This window comes from Stigmatopora nigra, chromosome 23, assembly GCF_051989575.1.
Source record: "Stigmatopora nigra isolate UIUO_SnigA chromosome 23, RoL_Snig_1.1, whole genome shotgun sequence".
NCBI lineage: Eukaryota > Metazoa > Chordata > Actinopteri > Syngnathiformes > Syngnathidae > Stigmatopora > Stigmatopora nigra.
The window spans coordinates 6,903,725-6,928,483 of NC_135530.1; the positions used below are offsets into that span (position 1 = coordinate 6,903,725).

At 38.0% G+C, this 24,759-nt stretch overlaps 1 protein-coding gene across 4 annotated transcripts in view; it reads left to right on the forward strand.

Moving 5' to 3' along the window:
• Nucleotides 1-24,759, forward strand: part of cacna1c (calcium channel, voltage-dependent, L type, alpha 1C subunit) — a 134,411-nt gene that overhangs the window by 15,202 nt on the left and 94,450 nt on the right. For all 4 annotated transcript variants that reach the window (XM_077709892.1, XM_077709894.1, XM_077709893.1 and 1 more), the window contains exons 2-3: nucleotides 15,065-15,476; nucleotides 20,031-20,136. In XM_077709892.1, the coding sequence (XP_077566018.1) occupies nucleotides 15,065-15,476; nucleotides 20,031-20,136 (518 nt within the window). The remainder of the gene's footprint in view (nucleotides 1-15,064; nucleotides 15,477-20,030; nucleotides 20,137-24,759) is intronic.

The following is a 24,759-nucleotide window of genomic DNA, read 5'->3' on the forward strand; positions in this document are numbered from 1 at the left end:
CACGAAAAACTAATAAGAGTGGACAGAGCTACTGCCACTGGCTTCCACGTGACGGCGCCATCTTGGGTGAAAAAAAAACATTATTTGGACAACGTCGGCGGGCCGGATTAAAAAGCCTAACGGGCCGTATGTGGCTCACGGACCGTAGTTTGGCCATGTCTAAATTAGATTAAACCCATTTTTGAGTGTCTGCATCCTAATCCAAGCTCCTTTCAATTTGTTGATGTTATGGGTACTTTTTCAGAGGGTTAGGACAAATAAATTTGTTTTAGTTAATTTTCTTAGTTTAGTTAGTTTTAGTTAATATTATTCATTTGAGTTACGAGTAATTCGACATACCAGCTCAGTCCCGGAAGGACTTCAGCTCGTATGTCAAGGTATTACTGTTTTTGATAATCTGTCGACCTCCACCACCTTTGTCAAGGTCTAAATGTCACCTTGAAAAAAAGTATCAGTGATTGGTAATGCATGGCTAGGTCCACCCTCCCTCTATTAGCCCACGGCAAATGACATCCACTCTGCTCTCCTAATGTATTTGTGAAAAAAAGATTAATACGTGTCGAGGCCCGTGATGTACAACTTCCCGCGCAGGCAAACACAATGCCGTTGTTCGGCGACAATCAGAGTTTCCCACTAATGGATGGCTTAATCACGCCATAATGAATGTGGAGTGGCTCCACACGGTGCTGATTAACACGCCTGATGGAGGGGGAGAGGATGGAAAACTTGGGTTATTCCTTCCTTAACTTTCCGAGCAGAGCTTGAAAATCCTCCACCACTTACCCCGTTGGGCCATTTTAACCTCGACTAGAGGTAAAAAAAAAAAAAAAAAAAAAATCTGGCCCGATTCGAACTGGGTATTAGGACAAATTAACTTAATTTGAGGAACGAGCCCGAAGCAAACCCGAAATGTCCGTGACCGGACGTTTGATCGCCGGTCAAATGTACTCAGATATTAAAAAGTACTTAGATATTTAAAAGTACTTAGATATTTAAAAGTACTTAGATATTAACAGTACTTAGATATTAAACTCTCTGAGATATTAAACTCTCTCTCTTAGATATTAAACTTTCTCATGTATATAATTTTGAGAGCTGGTTTCAAAAGTACTTCGATATTAAACAGTACTTGGATATTAAACAGTACTTGTATATTAAACAGTAGTTAGATATTTAACAGTACTTGTATATTAAACAGTAGTTAGATATTTAACAATACTTGGATATTAAACAGTATTTAGATTTTAAACAGTACTTAGATATTAAACAGTACTTAGATATTAAACAGTACTTAGATATTAAACAGTACTTGGATACTAAACAGTACTTGGATATTAAACAGTAGTTAGATATTTAACAGTACTTGGATATTAAACAGTAGTTAGATATTTCACAGTACTTGGATATTAAACAGTAGTTAGATATTAAACAGTACTTAGTTATTAAACAGTACTTAGATATTTAACAGTACTTGGATATTAAACAGTAGTTAGATATTTAACAGTACTTGGATATTAAACAGTAGTTAGATATTAAACAGTACTTAGATATTAAACAGTACTTAGATATTAAACAGTACTTAGATATTAAACAGTACTTAGATATTAAACAGTACTTAGATATTAAACAGTACTTAGATATTAAACAGTACTTAGATATTAAACAGTAGTTTGATATTAAACTCTCTCTCTCTTAGATATTAAACTCTCTCTCATGAATATAATTTTGAGAGCTGGTTTAAACAGTAAACTCTCTCTCTGTTTGACCGGCGACCAAACGTCCGAGCACCGAAATGTCATATATTATTTGTGAGGACTCCCAAGTCCTGATTTATGATAACAAATAAAAAGCTTGTCTTTTGTAATGAACTGTACCATATTTACTCAAAGATAAGCCACATTTGTCGAACAAAAAAAATGATGACTGAATCGAGGGTGCGGCTTATATGCGCATAAAAGGACAAAAAAGTGCACTGAACTGGAAGGTGACAACAACTTGACACCATGACACCATGATGCAAGAATTTTATTTCTAAATAGAGAAAGGATGAACAGATAAAATGTGAAACAAAATGTATGAAAAAGTTAAACGTTGTAAAATTGTAAAATTCAACTATTTTCAGGCTATTTTAAGGGTGCGGTTTATACGCAAAGGTGGCTTATATGTGAGTAAATGCGGTAAGTTAAACAAGACTGTATAAATATTCACATCTTTGATATGATAATATAGATTTTTGACAATTTCAACTGTTTAAATGCTTGCTCTGTTTTATACCAAAGCATTCCTTAGTTTGCTACCCACATATCGTTTTAGTATACTTTTTGTTTTCAGTGTGAGAATAATATATCAGCAAGAAATTCACAGCCCCAAAAAAAGCCAATGTTTGCTATTATTATTTCGCTCTCACCTTGTCATTTCAGTACGTCCTTTTTTTTCTCTCTCATCTTTCTTTTTTTTGTTTTTTTTTTGCATCTTTTAGTGGCACAGCCTCTCTTGTGAGCTGTTATTTTTGGGAGGGCCTGGTTCATTTCAGCAGGAAGTCGAGCGACATGCCAAAGTGAAATGGGACGAGCACAAAGGAAGTCAGGAAACATTACGCTGCTTTTATGCTCTTGAGCTTCAAAGCTTGCGAAAAATACTTTTTGTCTTTCAAGTTCAAGTGATAGAATTAAAGATGGCTTTCGTTTGGCTGAGATGTCACTTAGCGTTGACGGTATGTACATCTAAGCCAGTGGTGGGCAAACTACGGCCCGCGGGCCACATACGGCCCACTAGGCTTTTTAATCCGGCCCGCCAACATTGTCCAAATAATGTTTTTTGTCTCTCCCCAAGATGGCGCCGTGACGCGGAATCCAGTGGCAGTAGCTCTGTCCACTCTTATTTCTTTTTCGTGTTTTATAGCCCCTCTATCTTTTTTTAAATGACATTTTAATATTTCTTAATACATTCCTTTTTACTTTACGTCGTACTATGATATACATGACCTTAGATCTATAAAAAACACAATATTTAGGCCTTTTGATCCAGTTCTTTTATCCAATTTTTAAAAAAAAAGATTAATATTATAGTAACTAAAACGGTCTGACCCACATAAAATGGATTTGACGTTAATATGGCCCGAGTTTGAGCCCTTTGTTCTAGACCAGGAATGGGCAAACTACGGCCCGCGGGCCACATAGGCTTTTTAATCCGGGCCGCCGACGTTGTCCAAATATTTTTTTAACATTTTTTCCCCAAAATGGCGCCGTCACGCGAAAGCCAGTGGCAGTAGCTCTGTCCACTCTTATTTGTTTTTTGTGTTTTACAGCTATCTATCTATCTTTTTTTTATTACATTTTAATATTTCTTAATACATTCCTTTTTATTTTGCTTTGTACTTTATAATTTTTACTTGAAAGATGAGTGATGAGTATGTTAATACTTTAGTCCTTTTTTCTGTTTACGTTTCACATGTACTGTTAACGGATGCACTTTTTTATATGTATCCTATCTTTTGCTGACCTGGTCCGTACTTTATACTTTTTACTTGAGTGATGAGTATGTTAATACTTGAGTCCTTTTGTCTCTCTTTATGTTTCATATGTACTGTTAACGGATGCACTTTTTTATATGTATCGTATCTTGTTCTGACCCGGCCCATCTGTCAAATTTTTAAAGTCAATGTGGCCCCCAGAATTGACCTTTAAGGCCCACCAATACATTTTGGGCGCCATTGGGTGCAGTTTTCCCCAACTCGTGGCCTAACGGAGTGCTAAGCGAATGAATCAATCACTTAGATTTACTTTAATTAAACCTTTTAGGCGCTTTTTGCTCCCCTCCATCTCGCATTGATTTCTCTCCAGCGCACCAAAGTTTGGGCGGGCGGCGTGGGAAGTGTGTTAAATAATTCAGACGTCGCCGGGCGGGTCCGCTAATGCGCGCGAGCGAGCTTTGCGCCGAGCCAGACGATTACCGAGTATTAGAAGCCAAAGAGGATGATGCCGCGTATTAATTTAATAACAGCTAATGGAAGGATAGCCATAGTATATGCACTTAAAAAAAAGTATTTGTGTATGTCTGTTAGTTTCATTTTTAGTTATTTTTAATACGATAATTGATAGGTTCATTAATAATTACCCTTCTCATATAATTATCAATCACTGCAAGCAGACATATTATTCAATTATTTACATTGAATTAAGTAGAATGCACCTCTGATAACCTTATAAGGGGATATCCATCAAGACTTCAACACTTCTTCAAAGTATCTCTTCGGACAGTAATTCGACAGTACTTGGATATTAAGCAGTAGTTAGATATTAAACAGTACTTAGATATTGAACAATACTTAGATATTAAACAGTACTTAGATATTAAAGAGTACTTAGATATTAAACTATCTCTCTTCGATAAACTATCTCTTAGATATTAAACTCACTCTCTTAGATATTAAACTCTCTCTCTCTCTCTTAGATATTAAACTCACTCTCTTAGATATTAAACTCTCTCTCTCTCTCTTGGATATTAAACTCACTCTCTTAGATATTAAACTCTCTCTCTTAGATATTAAACTCCCTCTCTCTCTCTTAGTTATTAAACTCTCTCTCTTAGCTATTAAAATCTCTCTCTTAGATATTAAAATCTATCTTAATTATTAAACTCTTAGATATTAAACTCTCTCTTAGATATTAAACTCCCTCTCTCTCTCTTAGATATTAAACTCTCTCTCTTAGCTATTAAAATCTCTCTCTTAGATATTAAAATCTCTCTTAGTTATTAAACTCTTAGATATTAAACTCTCTCTTAGATATTAAACTCTCTCTTAGATATTAAAATCTCTCTCTCTTAGATATTAAAATCTCTCTTAGATATTAAAATCTCTCTCTTAGATATTATAATCTCTCGCTTGGATATTAAACTCTCTCTCTTAGATATTAAACTCTCTTAGATATTAAACTCTCTTAGATATTAAACTCTCGTAGATATTAAACTCTCTTAGATATTAAACTCTCTTAGATATTAAACTCTCTTAGATATTAAACTCTCTTAGATATTAAACTCTCTTAGATATTAAACTCTCTTAGATATTAAACTCTCTCTCTCAGTATTTAAACTCTCTCTCTCAGTATTTAAACTCTCTCTCTTAGATATTAAACTCTCTCTTAGATATTAAACTCTCTCTCTTAGATATTAAACTCTCTCTCTTAGATATTAAACTCTCTCTCTCTTAGATATTAAACTCTCTCTCTTAGATATTAAACTCTCTCTCTCTCTTAGATATTAAACTCTCTCTCTCTCTTAGATATTAAACTCTCTCTCTCGTAGATATTAAACTCTCTCTCTCTCTCTTAGATATTAAACTCTCTCTCTCTTAGATATTAAACTGTCTCTCTCTTAGATATTAAACTGTCTCTCTCTTAGATATTAATCTCTCTCTCTCATAGATATTAAACTCTCTCTCTTAGATATTAAACTCTCTCTCATGAATATAATTTTGAGATCTGGCTTCAACAGTACACTCTCTGTCACCATTTGACCGGCGACCAAAAGACTGGCAACCAAAAGGGACCAAAAGACGCGGGTGGGATGGCGATCTTTCTTCTCTCGGTGGTCGAAACGCCATCGGATGTCGTGACCTTTTCACAGCCTGGTCTAGACTACTTTTTATTTTTTTTCTATTATTTTTTTACTGACCGTATGCGAGGGTGCGTGTGTTTCTTACGTCGCACCACATCTGCCTAACGGGAAAAAGAAGCGCAAGAAACTAAACCGTGAGGTCTCAGGGGTTCAGATCCCAAACTCACCACTTCCTGCCTGGTGAGGTCGCCCCCCCACCCCCTCCCACCTCCCCTTCCTGCTTCTATCATTGTCCAAAAATACCTTTTTAAAGCAATTAGTAGAATGAATTTCACTTATAGCAAGTTAATTATTTTGTGATGGATGGAAGCGATGAGGACAAAGAAAAGAGCAAAGGAACCTCAGAGGAGTTCTCAAGGGAGAGCTAAACTTGGACTCTTTCTTCTCTCTTCATCACTCGTTTGCGTGTCTTTCTTTTATCTTCGGTTCGTTGCCATCTTGTTTTTTTTTTAGCAATTCGTTCCTTTGATTGAATCTATACTGTAATCCCTCGATTATCGCGGTTCATGTAGACTGGACATGGCCGCGATAAACGAAAAAACGCGAAGTAAGGTCACCGCTATTTTGAAAATATATCTAAAAATAAACAATATATATATATATTTTACTTCAATAGCTTCCACTTTTCAGAAATTACTCAAATATCGCGGCTGCACTACATCGCAGATTTTTAGTAAAGGAAAATGTTTTTATTTTTTAAGTTCATAAAAATGTCACCGTGGATTTTCACATTTTTATGAACTTAAAAAAAATTTAAGGTCCAAAAACAAATATATATATATATATATTTCATTTTTTTAACTTAAATTTTTTTCAATTTTTTTTACTTGACTAAAAATCTGCAGTGTAGTGAAGCCGCCATATTCGAGTGATTACTGAAAAGTGAAAGCTATTGAAGTAAAAAAAAATTAAAATATATATTTTTTCTTTTTACATTTTTTTGGGCCTTAACTTTTTTTTAAGTTCATAAAAATGTGAAAATCTACGCTGAAATTCACTAGCAAAGTTTCACATTTTTATGAACTTAAGAAAAAAGGTCCAAAAAAAATAAAAAATATATTACATTTTTTTTAACTTAAAATTTTTAAAAAATATTTTACTTGACTAAAAATCTGAAATGTAGTGAAGCCGCCATATTTGAGTGATTGCTGAAAAGTGGAAGCCATTGAAGTAAAAAAAAAATTAAAAATATTTGTAATTTTTTCAATATTTTGGAAGTTTTTTTTTTTAAGTTCATAAAAATGTTTTGTTTTTACTAAAAATCTGTGTTGTAGTGAAGCCGTCATTTTCGAAGGATTACTGTACGTACATTTCTGATTTGAATGCGGTTTTGAACAAAAAAAATGCAAATGTACGCCTCCAGGTTTGTTACCATGCTAGTTTTTTTTTATTTAGGTCCCAGTTTTTCCCTCAAAAAACGATTTTTCTAACTGAAAGTCGCATTTTAAAGGTCGAAATGATAAAAGAAATACTTTGTTTAGTTAAAGCACCATGAAGATGCCAACATTTTAAGCCAATCGTTTTCTCAGGTCAATGGCAAACACAAAGTACTTCACAATTGTCCACTAATATCTTTCAGGGTGTTTAGAATATAGCATAGCCGATTTGAAAGCAGGTCTATAAATTGGCATATTGTCTTGAATACCCCCCCAAATAAAGAAGGGAGGGAACATTAAGCTGTAAAGAAGACTTATGAAGCCGTTTATTCTGGAACCATTTCAAGCTTTATGTTCTCCGACGCGCTCGTGAATCATTTGGCGTGCTGCGCTTTACTTCTGTTGACTTGATCTCTCCTCTCTCATGCTGGCTTTTACTTTTTAAGATAGCACGGTTCCCATTTTCAACGTCTGGCGGAGGGAAAAGAAAAAATCTTTGCTAAGTTTTACTCAGGAATTCAAGGCGTAAATGCTTCCACCTGTGTGTGGTTTCTATCCCCCGGTGGTGAAGACGGAGCACGGCTGTAACGAATGAGCTGATGCTTCTCCAGTCTAAATGTTTACACCCAGAACCTTTGCTGGAATGCATGGCCCGGGCTATTTATGACTCAGAGATCCTGCCAGAACAATTGTTCCCTCGCCGTGTTACAGTCAATGTTGGCGCACGAGCGGTAAATGGCAAGTCACTTGTTGTCGTTACTCACTAGGCCATAATATTAGGTACGGCCGCACCAGCAAAAGACATCCACAAATGTAGATCTGAGAAACTTTGAATTAATCACTGCTATTGACGACGATAAACCAGTCCGGTCTTTTTTCATTGGGTGGCTCATTTGAAAATCATCACCAAAAAAGTGAGCTGGTGTACCGTATTTTTTAGGCTACATCCTGAATAAACAATAACATATCTGTCAACTTCTATATGCCCATATATATATATATATATATATATATATATATATATATATATATATATATATATATATATATATATATATATATATATATATATATATATATATATATATATATATATATATATATATATATATATATATATATATATATATATATATATATATATATATATATATATATATATATATATATATATATATATATATATATATATATATATATATATATATATATATATATATATATATATATATATATATATATATATATATATATATATATATATATATATATATATATATATATATATATATATATATATATATATATATATATATATATATATATATATATATATATATATATATATATATATATATACATACATACACATACATATATATAAGCGCATATATACATAGATGTACATGCATGCAATTGTCTGAGGCTGACAGGTGTGCAATGAGAGGGAAAAATCAATATGAGTTGTGCTCTTAAAGTAGCAATATCAAACAACAACAGGCTAAAGTGGCATCTGTTAACATAACTGTTTTCCAAATATCAGTTGCAGGCCCAGCCTAACCATGAAAATGGGCCTCTTATAGTCCGTAAGATACGCTGCTTTTTTGTAAGGCCGCAGGGCACGATTAGAACATATGTTGAGTGGGTGGACAGGAACAGAGGGCAAGGCAAGAGGGTACCAAAGTCCAAAATGACAACAGCCATCTGCGGCAGACGCCGCCTGGCCAGCCGTCAAATTTCAGCCGTCGAATGGTGCCGCTTGGCCACGTGCAGCTAATGAGCTCCATTTAAAATCAGCCCTTGCAATCCTTCCCTCACCTAGTTTCTCCGCCCCTGGGGCCGCCGCCTTAGCTGGCCTGAAAGCGGCCATTTTGGCTCATCAGGAACCAGCGGGCGTCTCGGGGAATCACGATCGGACCCACGCATGGCCGATGACTGTTCCGCACGCGCAAATTAACCGAGTGTGACTTATGGATGATGAGTCATCCGCCAATAGCATCATCTTTTCCATCCCCAGTACGTTTATTTCCATAATGATGACCCAATTGAGACCCTCGTGCTGACAATTTAGCCAAATAACAATCTGCTCTCGATGTTTCAAGCTTGTATGAGACAAAATAATTCAAATGTTTCTTCATTCAACAGTTACTTTGATTTTAAACACATTTGGCAGCTCTGTCTGGCCACTTTTTTGTGGTTTTATGCTTATTTCACCCCTTAAAATTGCATCAAGGACCAACTGCATTATTTTCCTCAATTCTGGTTGTGACATCACAAGCAGAATTTATGGTAATTTCTATTTTTAGAGTTTGTGCTAGCTAGTACTCGTTGGCGCAATGATAATATGGTCTCATGGCAACAAAAGGCTGAGGTAGCATGGGCAAACTACGGCCCGCGGGCCACAAACGGCTCCGTTTGGCTTTTTAATCCGGCCCGCCGACGTTGTCCAAATAATTTTTTAATCTTTTTCCCCAAGATGGCGCCGTCACGCGGAAGCCAGTGGCAGTTGCTCTGTCCACTCTTATTTGTTTTTTCGTGTTTTACAGCTATCTATCTATCTTTTTTTAAATGACATTTTAATATTTCTTAATACATTCCTTTTTACTTCACTTTGTACTTTATACTTTTTACTGGAATGATGAGTGATGAGTATGTTAATACTTTAGTCCTTTTGTTCTGTTTATGCTCCATATGTACTGTTAACGAATGCACTTTTTTATTTGTATCGTATCTTGTGCTGACCCGGCCCATCTGTCAATTTTTTTAAGTCAATGTGGCCCCCATGCCGAAAAGTTTGCCCACCCCTAGGGCTAGCATTCTAATAGAATAATAATAAAAATAATAATAATCTATCGGCTCCATAGACGTGATTAATAAGGATCTTATTTCATGATAGAGCCTTTTTCCGTCACTTTTTTGGACGCTATAGCTCCCAAAATATGTTCTATTATTTTATAAGCAAACTTACTACCGGAATTTATCCCACAAAAGGTTTTACATCACCTTTAACGTCAAAACCTTACTGCCATTCTAATAATCTCGCTTCAATGATAAATGTTCAATTAAGCTCAATTTTCAGGCCATTGCGTGGGATTAGTAAAAATGACAGCATAATCCTTACAAGTTAGATTTTTTTTTGGTATTTTTTGTTTTAAAATCGTCTCTCAAATGTGATTTTATGACGTTAGTGAGCCGATGCGCATGTTGCTTCAAGGATCGTTTTTCATAGATATGTTATATAGATGAAAAGTGCTCCGCAGCCCTCGCACGGTCGTAAAGCAAACGTTCCCTCGCGCTGCTAAGCTACCGGAGCGCTTTATGGCCCTGCGGACTCATCGCTTAATCACCACCTCACGTTCGCCCGTGCGCACGTCCAACTGCCCAGTATGTGCGTGCATGTGTGTGTGTGTACTGCTTTCAACGGAGTGGTAAAATGGCGTCGCCTCCACGCCTCTTTGTCCTTTCTTCCCGGCGGCCTTGGTAACGGACTAATCCGACGGCGGCTTTACATCTGTTTCCTCTTTTCGAGCACGAGGAAAGTCGCTGATGGCTCGGCTGCACTTGAATGCAACCCCAGTCATTCCCTCCTGGCTGGAACCCAGTGTTGCCGTTCTAGAGACAGCCAAGTTCCACAATGTCAAATCCTTGTCTTTACATCCAAGACACATGGATATGTTGTTTATGCGAGGGCTGTCAAGTGTGTAGCCCAGGGGATGGGAGCGTGACCGGACGTTTGGTCGCCGGTCTTTTGGTCGCCGGTCTTTTGGTCGCCGGTCTTTTGGTCGCCGGTCTTTTGGTCGCCTGTCAAATGTACTCAGATATTAAACAGTACCTAGATATTAAACTCTCTCTCAGGAATATAATTTTGAGAGCTGGTTTCAACAGTACTTGGATATTAAACAGTACTTAGATATTAAACCATAGTTTGATATTAAACAGTACTTAGATATTAAACAGTACTTAGATATTAAACAGTACTTAGATATTCAACAGTATTTAGATATTAAACAGTACTTAGATGTTAAACTCTCACTCGTGAATATAATTTTGAGAGCTGCTTTCAACAGCAATTCGATATTAAACAGTAGTTCAATATTAAATTCTCTCTTAGATATTAAACTCTCACTTGAGAATATAATTTTGAGAGCTGCTTTCAACAGTAATTCGATATTAAACAGTACTTCGATATTAAATTCTCTCTTAGATATTAAACTCTCACTCGAGAATATAATTTTGAGAGCTGGTTTCAACAGTAAACTCTCTGTCACCGGCGACCAAACGTACAATATGAGCCACATTCCATATATACGGGTTTCAATCACCTAATAAGGGCTATTGCAATCATTAATAAGGGGAGCATTGAGCCAAGGTGGCCAGGTCTAAAAGGGAGAATCTTGAAACATGGATAGTGGTTGTAGTGAGCCAGCCAATGAGAGCTCAGTAGAGGGTAGCAAAGGAGAATCAATGCATCTGTGACAATACTTTCAAACTAAATGAACAGATAAGGAAATGCATTGACTTTTTGGAGGATTTTGTAACTTTTTCGTCACTCACTTGCATATGAAAAATACCGTAACCTGAAACTATCGTACTTGGAGGCATTCGTAAGTAGAGGTATGACTGTATTATTATCTTTGGTCTGTGTGCGTACAAAATAGAAGTTTTCCACTTTCCCCCAAAAAAGTCAGTCTCAAAGAATAGATCGACGCTTGATCCGAGAACAGTGGTTGTTTTTTTTTTGACGAACGTCTAGGTTTTGTCACAGGCGTCAGCGCGGAATAGATGGAGAACGGCTTCTTTTCATGGTGCTCGTGCAAGATGGCACATGAATTGGATAAAAATAGGATGGGCTTTAAACACGGCGACAGTGATAATGACGGCATGTCGTGCAAAGAACAGAAGAAATGACAATCACACTTTTCTGAAAAGATGTGCCCCCTCAAGCTTATCCTTATTGTTATGTATTAACTTTTAGTTGGGTTTGAAACAGACTACACTTTCTTTGCATTGTTGACCGTCAATAAAGATGGAGTCCAAAAGTGTTGTAATTGCTGTTAGTTCACTTAGTTGACATATGCCGTATTTACTAGATTAAAATAGCTTTAAAAAAAATAATTTTACAATTTCTCTCGTATAAGCCGCCCCCCGATTTGCAATTTTGACCTCCAAATTTATGGTTTTAATAGGGAGTACAAATGTGTTACTTTGACGGGAAGATTTGAAGAAAAATGTGGTATTTCTGAGATACTGTATGAATTAAAAGCAATTTATTAGGGGTCAATATCATAAGTAAGTTAGTAATTCATCCAGTAATCGTTGTTTTCTTACTGCAAAACAGAAAATAACCAATGCATAGTAAATGTTAATTTACCGATATCTACTATAGCAACACTGTAAGTCTTATGCGCATATAAGCCATACCCTTTATTTAGTCTTTTTTTATAGTTACAAATATGTCTTATATGCGAGAAAATACGGTATTCTATTTGAGTTCCAAGTAAATCGACATACAAGCTCTGTCCCGGAACACATTAAGCTCATATCTTGAGGTACCAATGTACTTTGAAAGGGAAAATCTTAAGAAAAATGATCGCACATAGTATTTCTGAGATACTGTATGAATTAAAAGCAAATTATTAGTGTCAATATCATAAAGAAGTTAGCAATTCATCCAGTAATGGTTGTTTTCTTACTGCAAAACAGAAAATAACCAAAAAATGTGTGCATACAAGCCGTACCCTTGATTCAGTCGTCATTTTTTTTCTTACAAATACGGTTTATATGCGAGCAAATACGCTAATAATAATCAAAACCGTGCCAAAATGGTATCTTTTGGCATTTATATTCATAGTTTTTCTTAGTCTTTTTTTCCCCCGCTCAAAAACGGAACATAAACATATTTTTTTATGGGTGTGTGTGTGTGTGTGTGTTGGTTATTTGAGTGTTGAAGTGATAGCATCAGCTGGAAGTGTTTATCATTAAATAGATAACAGCTTCACTGATTTTCCTTTTTTAAAGTTGGCTTCACTTCTACTTCTTATTTGCTTCCATTGTGGTGAGATTTTTGTATATTCAACATCACAACTTGCTTTAAATAGGGAAATTCGTACATGTTTTGGATCTTTTTAGCACGAAAGATACGCTTTATCTGCCGAAGGAGCACTTTTGTGCAATCCTTGTTGGGGTGTCATTCTGTGGAGGTTTGAAAGGACATTATACATGTCTTTAATCTGGCTAAGCAGGCAAGATCCGCTCTGGTTTTTATTCACAGCGTCTCTTTACGCGACTGTAATCTGCGTCAGATTATTGTAATGCCGTCGTCTCTTACTCTGAGCCCAGGGTTCTGAAATTTGTCCCTCATTTTCGACCTTTTCTTTAGGGATTACAGGTCAAAAAAAGCAGATTTCAAATGGAAAGTGACATTCCGAAAAAATGTGTTTCTTCGGTTCATTCCTCCCGTGTTTTTTTTTACTTCCTTCAAAGGCATTTCAATTTAAAATGAAGTACTTTTTTTTTTTATCTGCTCCTCAAGGCCTGTTGGCGCTAACTCGCTTGCTAGCTCAGTTCTGAGGAAAAGTGTATTTACTTGAAGCTGTTTATTTAACAAAAGAGAATGCAACGTTGTATATTCAAGCGTGCAATTGCTTGATTTCACTTCAAAATAAAAGAGTCGGGGGGAATGAAATGACACTTTGACCCAATTTTAATTTTTTGAATTATGAGCCTTCTATTTTTTTCGCATGCTTTACCTTGAAAGCTAAAAATTGAGGTGCAATCATTGCTGTGTCATGAATATCTTTTTAAAGCTGGGTGCATAAATTGAACCTTAGCTACATGCTAACACTAGCTCGTGAATGATGCACATTTATTGACAACTTCTCGCTTATAAGCCGCCGCTTTGATTCGCAATTTTCACCTCCATATTTATGGTTTTAATAGGGAATAAAACGTGTTACTTTGAAGGGAAATTCTTATAAAAAAATCATCCTACGCAGTATTTCGGAGATACTTTATGAATCAAAAGCACATTATTACAGTCAATATAATCAGGAAGTTGGTAATTCATCCAGTAATGGTTGTTTTCTTACTGCAAAACAGAAAATAACCAACAAATAATAAATATTTATTTAACAATATCTACTGGTAAAAAAAGACTATAGCAACACTAAGTCTTGTGTAGATATAAACTGTACCCTTGATTTAGTCATCTTTTTTTATAGTTACAAATATGTCTTATATGCGAGAAAATACGGTATTCTATTTGAGTTATTAGTAAATCGACATACAAGCTCTGTTCTGGAACGCATTAGGCCCGTATCTCAAGGTGCCACTGTACTTCGAAGGAAAAATCTTTAGAAAAATGATCGCACATGGTATTTCTGAGATACTGTATGAATCAAAAGCACATTATTAGGTTGAATATCATCAGGAAGTTGGTAATTCATCCAATAGTGTTTTTTTTTACTGCAAAACAGAAAATAACCAACACATAGTAAATGTTAATTTGCCAACAATTATTGGGGATGTAACAATACATCTACTTCAGGGGTAGGGAACCTATGGCTCGGGAGTCATATGTGGCTCTTTTGATGGGTGTACATGGCTCTCTGCTAACTTGTGTGGTAAAATGTGGGTAACGCTGGTGAGAGACCTAAGTCCCGAATGCACCAATGAGAGCGTCACGCTGGAACTGTGATCTCTAGCCCCTTTTTAAATCATAAATGTTCTTCATTAGACTCTTCTGCATGCATACTCTCATTGATACTCATTGATTAGCAACAGTGAAATAATGTTCTCAAAAGAATTCAGACTTTTTTTGAGTTTCAAAGTGGTGAAATTATTAATAAATGCTCACATTTTCATGTATTTTGACTTTTAAATTCTGAGTAGGACTCTCAAGGAATAATGTTTGAAAATATCAATTGTTTATGGCTCTCTTAGTCAAAAATTTTAGTATCTTTTTTGTCAGAAAGAATGTCTTTTGCATCCACCAAATTTGTCCAAAAAACAACAACAACAAAAACATTTGAAATATTTCCTTTATTAACTTGGCCCCGTTTTGTGCATTTCAGGCTCTGACTACTCCCCCCCTCCGCCCGCCCTCGCTCCAGCCCCCGCCCTGACCAACGAGCACCCCGGCAAGCACGGTGGCGGCGGGGTCAACCACGGCGTGGCGGGAGTGGTGGGCCTGGCTCCGGAACACATGGCCACGCCGGGTGCCGCCCTGAGCTGGCAGGCCGCCATCGACGCCGCTCGCCAGGCCAAGATGATGGGCAATGCGGCCTCGGGCGGCTCGGCGGGTCTGGCGGCGGGAGGCGGCGGTCCCATCTCCACGGCCAGCTCCACACAGCGAAAGCGACAACACTACAGCGCCAAGCCCAAGAAGCCCACCACCACCACGGCTACGCGGCCCCCTCGAGCCTTGCTCTGCCTCACGCTCAAGAACCCCATTCGCCGGGCCTGCATCAGCATCGTGGAGTGGAAGTATCCTTTTTGGTCATTTTAATCTTGGATTGTTGTGTGTGTGTTTGTGTAGTTTCTGTAGTCACTGCAGAAATACTGTTGTTCTGGGTTTTTGGTGGGAGTTCATTTACACGTTGGAATTTTTGAAAGGGACCCGGGATTTGAACCCGAACCTATGCTCGTGCAAACGTCGTTCAAACAAAAATTATAGATGGAATTTTTCCAAGCAACCCGGGATTTGAACCTGAACTTAAGCTTGAGCAAACGTCGTTGAAACAAAAATTACAATTGGAATTTTTCCAAGCAACCCGGGATTTGAACCTCAACCTACACTCGTGCAAACGTCGTTCAAACAAAAATGGAAACAAAGATGGAATTTTTCCAAGCAACCCGGAATTTGAACCTGAAGTTAAGCTTGAGCAAACGTCGTTGAAACAAAAATTACAAATGGAATTTCTCCGAGCAACCCGGGATTTGAACCTCAACCTACACTCGTGCAAACGTCGTTCAAACAAAAATGGAAACAAAGATGGGATTTTTGCAAGCGACCCGGGATTTGAACCCGAATTTAAGCTCGTGCAAACGTCGTTCAAACAAAAAATCCCAATGGAATTTCTCCAAGCAACCCGGGATTTGAACCTCAATCTACACTTGTGCAAACGTTGTTCAAACAAAAATTACAGATGGATTTTTTCAAAGCGACCCAGGATTTGAACCCGAACGTATGCTCATACAAACGTCGTTCAAACAAAAATTACAGATGGAATTTTTGAAAGCGATCCGGGATTTGAACCCGAATTTACGCTTGTGCAATCGTCGTTTAACAAAAATTACAGATAAAAATTTTGAAAACGACCCCGGGTTTTGAACCCGAACCAATGCTCGTGCAAACGTCGTTCAAACACAAATTACAGATGGATTTTTTGAAGGCGACCCCGGGATTTGAACACGAACCCAAACAAAAATTCCCAAAGTACCGTATTTATTCGAGTTGAACGCTCACCCGTGTTTATCGTCCACCCATAATTTGTGACCAAAAAATTGGTATGACATTTTTTTTATCATTTGGCAAAGGCTTAACACATGTTGCCATGACAAAATATTTATTCACAACCTGGAAAAAAAACTACCACTAGGAACACAATTCTTAAATAGAATTTTCAATGTGAAATCCTTCACGTCTAATTCATCATCATCATACCATTTAAAATGGCTCAAAGTCCGATTCATTATCATCAGATGGTGCTCGGACTTTTGGTCGCCGGTCAAATGGTGACAGAGAGTTTACTGTTGAAACCGGCTTTCAAAATTATATTCATGAAAGAGAGTTTAATATCTAAAAGAGAGAGTTTATTATTTAAGAGAGAGAGTTTATTATCTAATTACTTTTTAATATCTAAGTACTGTTTAATAGCCAAGTACTGTTTGATATCCAAGTACTGTTTGATATCTAAGTAATGTTTGATATCTAAGTACTGTTTAATATCTAAGTAATGTTTGATATCTAAGTAATGTTTGATATCTAAGTAATGTTTGATATCTAAGTACTGTTTAATATCTAAGTACTGTTTAATATCTAAGTACTGTTGAGACCAGCTCCCAAAATTATATTCATGAGAGAGTTTAATATATAAGAATGTTTAAAGTACTGTTGAATATTTAAATACTGTTGAAACCAGCTCTCAAAATTATATTCATGAGAGAGAGTTTATCATCTAAATATCTACTGTTTTCAACAGTACTTAGATATTGAACAGTACTTAGATGTTAAAATCTCTCTCTCATGAATAAAATTTCTAGAGCGGGTTTCAACAGTAAACTCTCGGCGACCAAACGTCCGGCGACCAAACGTCCAGCGACCAAACATCTGGCCACGCATCAAATTCACAATTGATTCCATTAAAGCAGTCGCTGGGTGGATTGGACGTCTATCGCCATCCACAGCAGCCAATGTCTTGTAACAAATGCGCGTGGCCTCTAGCTTTCAATCCTCCTCTTCCTCTCCCTTTCATCCTCCTATTTGTTTACTCACACACACACACGGATTAAAAAGGGCGCTTGATTCCACTGGTTTCTCCGTCACCCTCGCTTCTTTCTTGCCGCATTCATCCGCTCTCCCGAGGGTCCCTCCTCCTCCCACGCTGCATCCATCCATCCTGCAACCATCCCAAATTTAGTATCACCACGTACGGCCGCCGTACATAAGCTTTTCATACTCCCGACTCGCCATTGTTTAATGAGTTTTTCATTCCGGATTTGCATTCTGAGCGCTCCATATGTCGGGAGGTGGGAAAGGTCAAGCGGGGGAAATGACAAAGAAGCACGGGGGTGACGGAGTTAAGTCGGAGTAAACCCGGGGGCTTCACGGTTATCATCTGTTTAAACTAGACATGGGCAAACTACGGCTCGCGGTCCACATACGCCCCGTTAGGCTTTTTAATCTGGCCCGCCGACGTTTAAATTTTTTTTCCCCCCAAGATGGCGCCATCATGCGGTTTTACCCTATTTATTCGCATATAAGCCGGTTTTGTCGAAGGAAAAAAATTAGGATTGACTTTGATATTTTTTATATTATTTCTCGTTTGAAAGTGACAACTTTTGCAGTAACCATCGAAAAAAATTGAGATAATTTTACATCATAAGCGATATGGCTTCCACAACATTGTCATTTTTGTCATTAGAAAGCATCAGGTTCTCATCAAGATAGACTTATTTCTTATTGCTAATTTAATAATTTGATATATTGTTTTTACAAAGACAGGTATATTAACTTCCTTATGATATTGATCCTAATTATGTGCTTTTGATTCATACAGTACCTCAAAAATACCACTTGTGATGATTTTTCTTCTGATTTTTCCTTTCAAAGTAACACATTTGTACTCCCTATCAAAATCATGAATATGTAGGTGAAAAATTGTGTATCAGGGGGCGGCTTATACGCGAGAAATTGTCCACTTGTCATGATTTTTCTTCCGATTTTCCCTTCAAAGCAACTCATTTGTACTCCCTATTAAAACTATAAATATGGAGGTGCAAATTGAGAATCAGGGGGCGGCTTATACGCGAGTAATTGTCCACTTGTGATGATTTTTCTTCAGATTTTCTCTTCAAAATAACACATTTGTACTCCCTATTAATACCATGAATATGGAGTTAAAAATTATGAATCAGGGTGCAGCTTATACACAAAAAAATGTAAAATTTAACAATTTTAAGGCAATTTAAGGGTGCAACTTATATGCGAGTGAATACATTTTTTCCTACTTTCTCCTTAAGCCACTAAAAAATCAAAAAAAAAAAAATTCAGAAAAAAAACTTTATTTTTCCACCCTGCTTCACCGATTTACAATAGCCAGCAGATTTATTATTCCGTATATAGAAGGCGATCTTCCGTTCGTGACCCTTGACCCCCAGGATCATGGACGCGTTTGGTCCGTCCTTGTTTTGACTTCCCGGCCAGGAAAGGTCACCATTCATCCAAACATGGAGTTGAACTGACCTGGATGGGACGTCTGTGAGTTTGAGCGATTGCGATAGATGAGTTTGTGAGAAACGGCGCTCTAATACGAAAGCGACGAGCCGCAAAACAGCCCTCCGCAGGCCTTTCCTGGCGTAGCCGCGAAGAAAGCAAGAGTAATCGCGCTGACGATAAGCAGACCTCCTCTGTCTCCCCTCACTCGCCCGGCCAGAAATAATGAGGTCACTCTCCTCTCAAGGACCTTTCCCTCCTTCCGCATCCTGCCTTCCACGCGACAGCGGCCATATTTGGGCACGCGTGCTCGCAGGCAAGGCCCGTCCATCTTGTCGTTAGCCACTTTGATGTCTGAAATGATGATGTTTTGCCCGACAAGTATCGTGACTGGACGTTTGGTCGCTGGTCTTTTGGTCCCTTTTTGTCGTCGGTCTTTTGGTCGCCGTTTCAAATGTGTTTACTGTTGAAACCAGCTCTCAAAATTATATTTATGAGACAGTTTAATTTCTAAGAGAGATAGTTTTATATCTAAGTACAGTTTAATATCTAAGTACTGTTTAATATCTAATAACTGTTCAAAACGGTAGATATTTAAATTATAAACTCATGAGTATAATTTTGAGAGCTGGTTTCAACAGTATTTAGATATGAAACAGTACTTAGATATTAAACAGTACTTAGATATTCAACAGTACTTAGATATCAAATAGTACTTAGATATTAGAAACTCTCTCTCTAAGATATTAAACTCTCTCTCTTAGATATTAAACTCTCTCTCTAAGATATTAAACTCTCTCTCTTAGATATTAAACTCTCTCTCTTAGATAATAAACTCTCTCTCATGAATATAATTTTGAGAGCTGGTTTCAACAGTAAACTCTCTGTCACCATTTGACCGGTGATCAAAAGACCGACGACCAAAAGACCGGCGACCAAACATCCGAGCACCGCCAAGCGTTGATCACGGTGACAAATCCCGCCGGTTATAAATGTCACAGGGACAGCGACATTTTAAAAGGCGATCCACCCGCAAATGGATGGCAATCTAAGTAAGACAAATAGCTGCTTTGTTGTGTTTTCCTTAAGCGGCCTCCTCCCAGACCCTTCGAGATCATCATCTTGATGACCATTTTCGCCAACTGTGTGGCCTTAGCCGTCTACATTCCCTTTCCCGAGGACGACTCCAACGCCACCAACTCCAATCTGGTGAGTGGCTCTGACCAAAGGTCAAAGAAGCGTTCCCGTCCGGTTACGCGTTGGTTTTGCTTGCTTTTCAACGGCTTCGGCGCCGATGACGTCTTGAAAATATCTTGCGTAACGGTTGATTTTATTTATTTTTTTGTTCCATTTGGCAAAAGCCGAGGGCTCGCCGCACGTCTTCACTTGTGTGTGTGTGGCTGCTAATCCCCATGAGGCCGCGTAACATCTGTCACACTGCCCTTTCGAAGAAAGCTGTTGTCACATTGAACGTGATGCATTTTGGGGGCTTGGAAATCAGCAGAATACAAAGCATTTTTTTTTAATTATTATTATTATTTTCATTTCCATTCATTCGATGACAGAGCAGTAATATCAAACATGCGGTAAGCCGCCCGCTAGGGCAGTGTTTAGGTCAACAAAATGTGATGTCCGCAGTTCCTGAATAACAAAAAACAAGTTTTACAATAAAGACCTCGACGTACGAGTGTCCCAGACATACGAGCAATTTTACAGCGGCTCATAAGAACATCATGGGCACTGTCTTTCTGGTCGCAACTTCGTTGTGTAATATCTCTACGAGCACTGGGCGGAGCATTGCATTTTTCAGTGTTTTTTTCCCGTTAGTGCGAATACGAGAGGAGTTTATACTACATTTCGGTGGCAAGTAGTTGTGCGTTATCCTATTGTGAGGACGTTAGTGTGGATCAATTTGGGAATATTTTGAAGGGAAGACAAAAGCAAACAACCCTCAACCCGCATCTGAAAGTCAGGGTGGAGGCGGGGCCAATAGAGCAAAGCCGGGAGAAGAAAGGTATCAAACTGTAAAAACAAATTAGAATTACATTAAGTGCAAGGTTAGATGAAACGTATTTTTGAATGTGTCTGCATTGTAATCCAAGTTCATTTAAATTTGTCTGTTATGTTACGAGCTTATTGCTGTGCAAAAAAGTCTTTTTTTTCCCGTTAGTCAATGTGAATGGCGGAGCTTGTTCGCTAATACGAGAGGAGTATATACTACTTTTTCGTTGGCAAGTAGTCGTGCGTTATCCTATTGTGAGGACATTAGTGTGGATCATTATGGGAATATTTTGAAGGAAAGACAAAAGCAAACAACCCTCGATGGGTTGCATCTGAAAGTCAGGGTGGAGGCGGGGCAAATAGAGTCAACCCGGGAGAAGAAAGGTATCAAACTGTAACCACAAATTAGAATTACCGTATTTTCACGACTATAAGGTGCACCGCATTGTAAGGCGCACCCTCAACGAATTAATTTTTTTCCACATATAAGGCGCACTGTATTGTAAAGCGCACTGTCTATTTTGGAGAAAATTTAAGACTTAAGTGCGCCTTATAGTCGTGCAAATACGGTAATTGCTATTGACTTCCAGGTATGAAGCACTCACTCCCCAGTCACCTCTAGAGCCAGCCATTGTTGATGTTTTGGATCTTTTAGTATGAACTTTTGCAGTGGGGGAGGAGCTATATGATGGAAGATTTTGTAAACTGAGATGGCATCTGCATATTTCACAGTATTGTTTCAGTTCAGGCGTTTGTGTTTTTTTAAATATCCGACAGTGGTGGTTTTTCGTTTTTGGTTTTATGTTTTTTCCATATATAAGGCGCACTGGATTATAATGCGCACTGTCTATTTTGGAGAAAATTTAAGAGTTTTAAGTGCGCCTTATAGTCGTGAAAATACGGTAAGTAAAGTGCAAGGTTAGATGAAACTTATTTTTGAGTGTGTCTGCATTGTAATCCAATTTCATTTCAATGTCTATATTATGTTACAAGTGCGTTGCCATGCAAAAAGTCTCTCTTGGTCCGGCATATTGATTGGGAAACGCTTTTTTGACCGTCGGTGGCTTCTGCCTGACTTTGTAGCTCTTTCACACGTTTCCTACAGAATAAAAAGGCTTTTATTTTTTCAACATGGGCGCCGTAAAACTAGAATTTTATGAGTTCGGTGATTGAGTGTTGGCACTATTTCACTTTGCCCAATTTGTTATCCACGGTTCTATTCGTTCTTTCGCCCCCTGCAGTCCAAACAACGCCACCAATGGCAGCCAATGAGTTAATAATGACCCGTAAAATGCCTTAAAGTAAATAGGAACTTAGAAATGGCCATAAATTGAATTATCCGGAATTTACTCGGCGTGCAAGTACATTGAAAGACAAGAAATGGATATGAGACATCTAGCGCCATCACTGGCAGCCATTAAATGGGCTTTTTAGGACCAAAATAAACTTTTCCAGACAATTTAAAATCCAGTCAGCACGAATTTGGCCCGCGAAGCAATCTGAGTTGGACACCCCCCTGTCGTAGGAGTATATGGAAAACGTCCGAAAAAGACGACGATAGCATTTCACAATTGAATATTTTGGACTCTTTCAGAATAGATGATTGATGATTATTGATGTAAGGAGGGTGCAGACTGTGAGTCAGTGGAAAAGTAAATGTCGCTTAAGTAGGACACATTATTATTACTACCTTTGACGTCACCAGTGCAGTGCGTTTGTTAGCCTTTCAGTTCTTTTTACGTATGCAATTCTATCTTGTACTTCCCGTTCAAGCATTCGTGCAAATATTCATGATGAAAATGCAGGCATTGCTCCGAAATATGGACTGTATTAATACAAACAATTTGAAAGTATCACATTGTCAGAGATTAATACAACCCTGGTTACAACCAGTTCCAGTCCCTCTAATCTGTCCGTATGCGCAATTGCCTACTATTTTCGTCATCTCTGCGCAGCAGCAATCATATGGCGTGCAGTAAATAAAATCCAAACTTGTTTTTTATACCCCTTTCCCCATGATGGCGCCGTTTAGGCTCTGTCCACTCTTATGTTTTTGGTGTTTGTGTAGCATGTTTTACATGAAGAATGAGAGGGAACATTGACATGCACCTGCTTATGACAGGTGAGATACGGGTGTGCCCATAGCCAGCAATGATGAAGAATACCTGACAACTTGTACTTGTGTTTTATACGTATTTTATAGTTTTTTTTTTTACCATTTCAAATCATGCACTCCGTACACCGACTTTTGTACGGGGATTTTTTTTTTTTTTTAAATCGCCAATATTTATGAAAACCGATCTCAAGAAGACCGTTTTGCCTAAAATTCAGATAGTCTCGTAGGCTGGTAGCCAACGAGGCTACTGTCATCGATCGAAACTATTGTCACGGTATACCAGCAAAAATTAACTTCAATCGTATGTATTTTTTTAGCGCTGCGTACGGCAATATCGATAAAGGATGACATGCGCATGCGTTGATTTACATTGAGTAAATATCGTGGAAGCAAGCATGGAGGAGCCACCTAGTAAGAAACGAGTTACCGCGAGTAAACATGCGTCGTACAGTATTTGTAAGGTTTTTGGGGGGGGTTTGTACGGGTAAATCATAATCATTTATTTATAAGGGCAGTTATCGGCAGAGGTTGACAGGTATGGATGATGTCGCTCACACTGGTCCTCAGTGCGCTCAGGAAGCTTGTCTTTCTGCTCAAACCAACGAAAAATTAGAGGGAACATTGGTTACGCTCCCACAGCCATCAGGACTCTGAACTTGCGGTAGCACGACACACAATCCCTTCTGTGCAATAACTTCAGGGTGTGTAATAACAATGTGCAATATTTTAGATTGTGCAATATTTTAAAATTGACCTAGCCGGGATGTGACTTTTTATACTTTAATCTTACAATTTATGTTTTTTTACTGGGAAAAGGTACTTTGCGGAGTAGCACCACCAATATCGTTATACGCAGCTGTGTATGATTGACAATAGAGCCATCTATAGGCACCTGTGTGGCTGGATTTGAGGGTCGCTTGTTGTTTGCATAATTAATGTCACCTGAATGGACATTTTATCCATAATGCAATCACAACAAACAAGGCGGCTGTTATGCTGCAATTTTTATTGTTTTTTGTTTTTTTTTTGCTCAACATTTCAACCTTTTTTTATTTTTATTTTTTTACGTAATGGCTGCCATTGATGGGATGGACGTCCAATTGTGTTACTGAACGCAAACAAGATGGAAAATTCGAGCACACAAACTCACGTAGTTGGCGTTGCTTACGTAACTCGTCAAATTTGTCGTTTGGCACCCGGCGGCTGCTTTCTATTTCCGTCACGCATCCCATAATGAGCCGGCCCGTCTCCTTGACGACGCGGCCAATAATAGCAGCGAGAGGAGAGGGAGGTTGTCATGGATATGGTAACCGTAGCGATGCTCCTCACTTTCCAGAGGAGACGGAAATGTGCGAAAATCTCTCCCGCTCGCCCTCGTTGGCGCCCGTCGTTGTTTTAATTAAAACTTTATTGCACGCCAAGACATTAACACAAACCCCAGCACTACCGGAAGATAAATAGCTAACGGATCTATGCGTCGGTGCGCGTACGTGCGCCTCGTTAAATTGTAAACTTTAATCGAGCGATACAATACGCCACCGTTAAACTTTTACGGCCATCAAAGTATTTATTTGTGTGTATTGGAAAAACACACACATGGGGCCCCCCAATGCACAATAGGGTAATGGAGGGGAAGTGGGCGGAGCTACATCATCCTGCAACCCTGTCGTGCTGCATTGATGACTCACTGACGGCACAAACACCAAATAGGAATT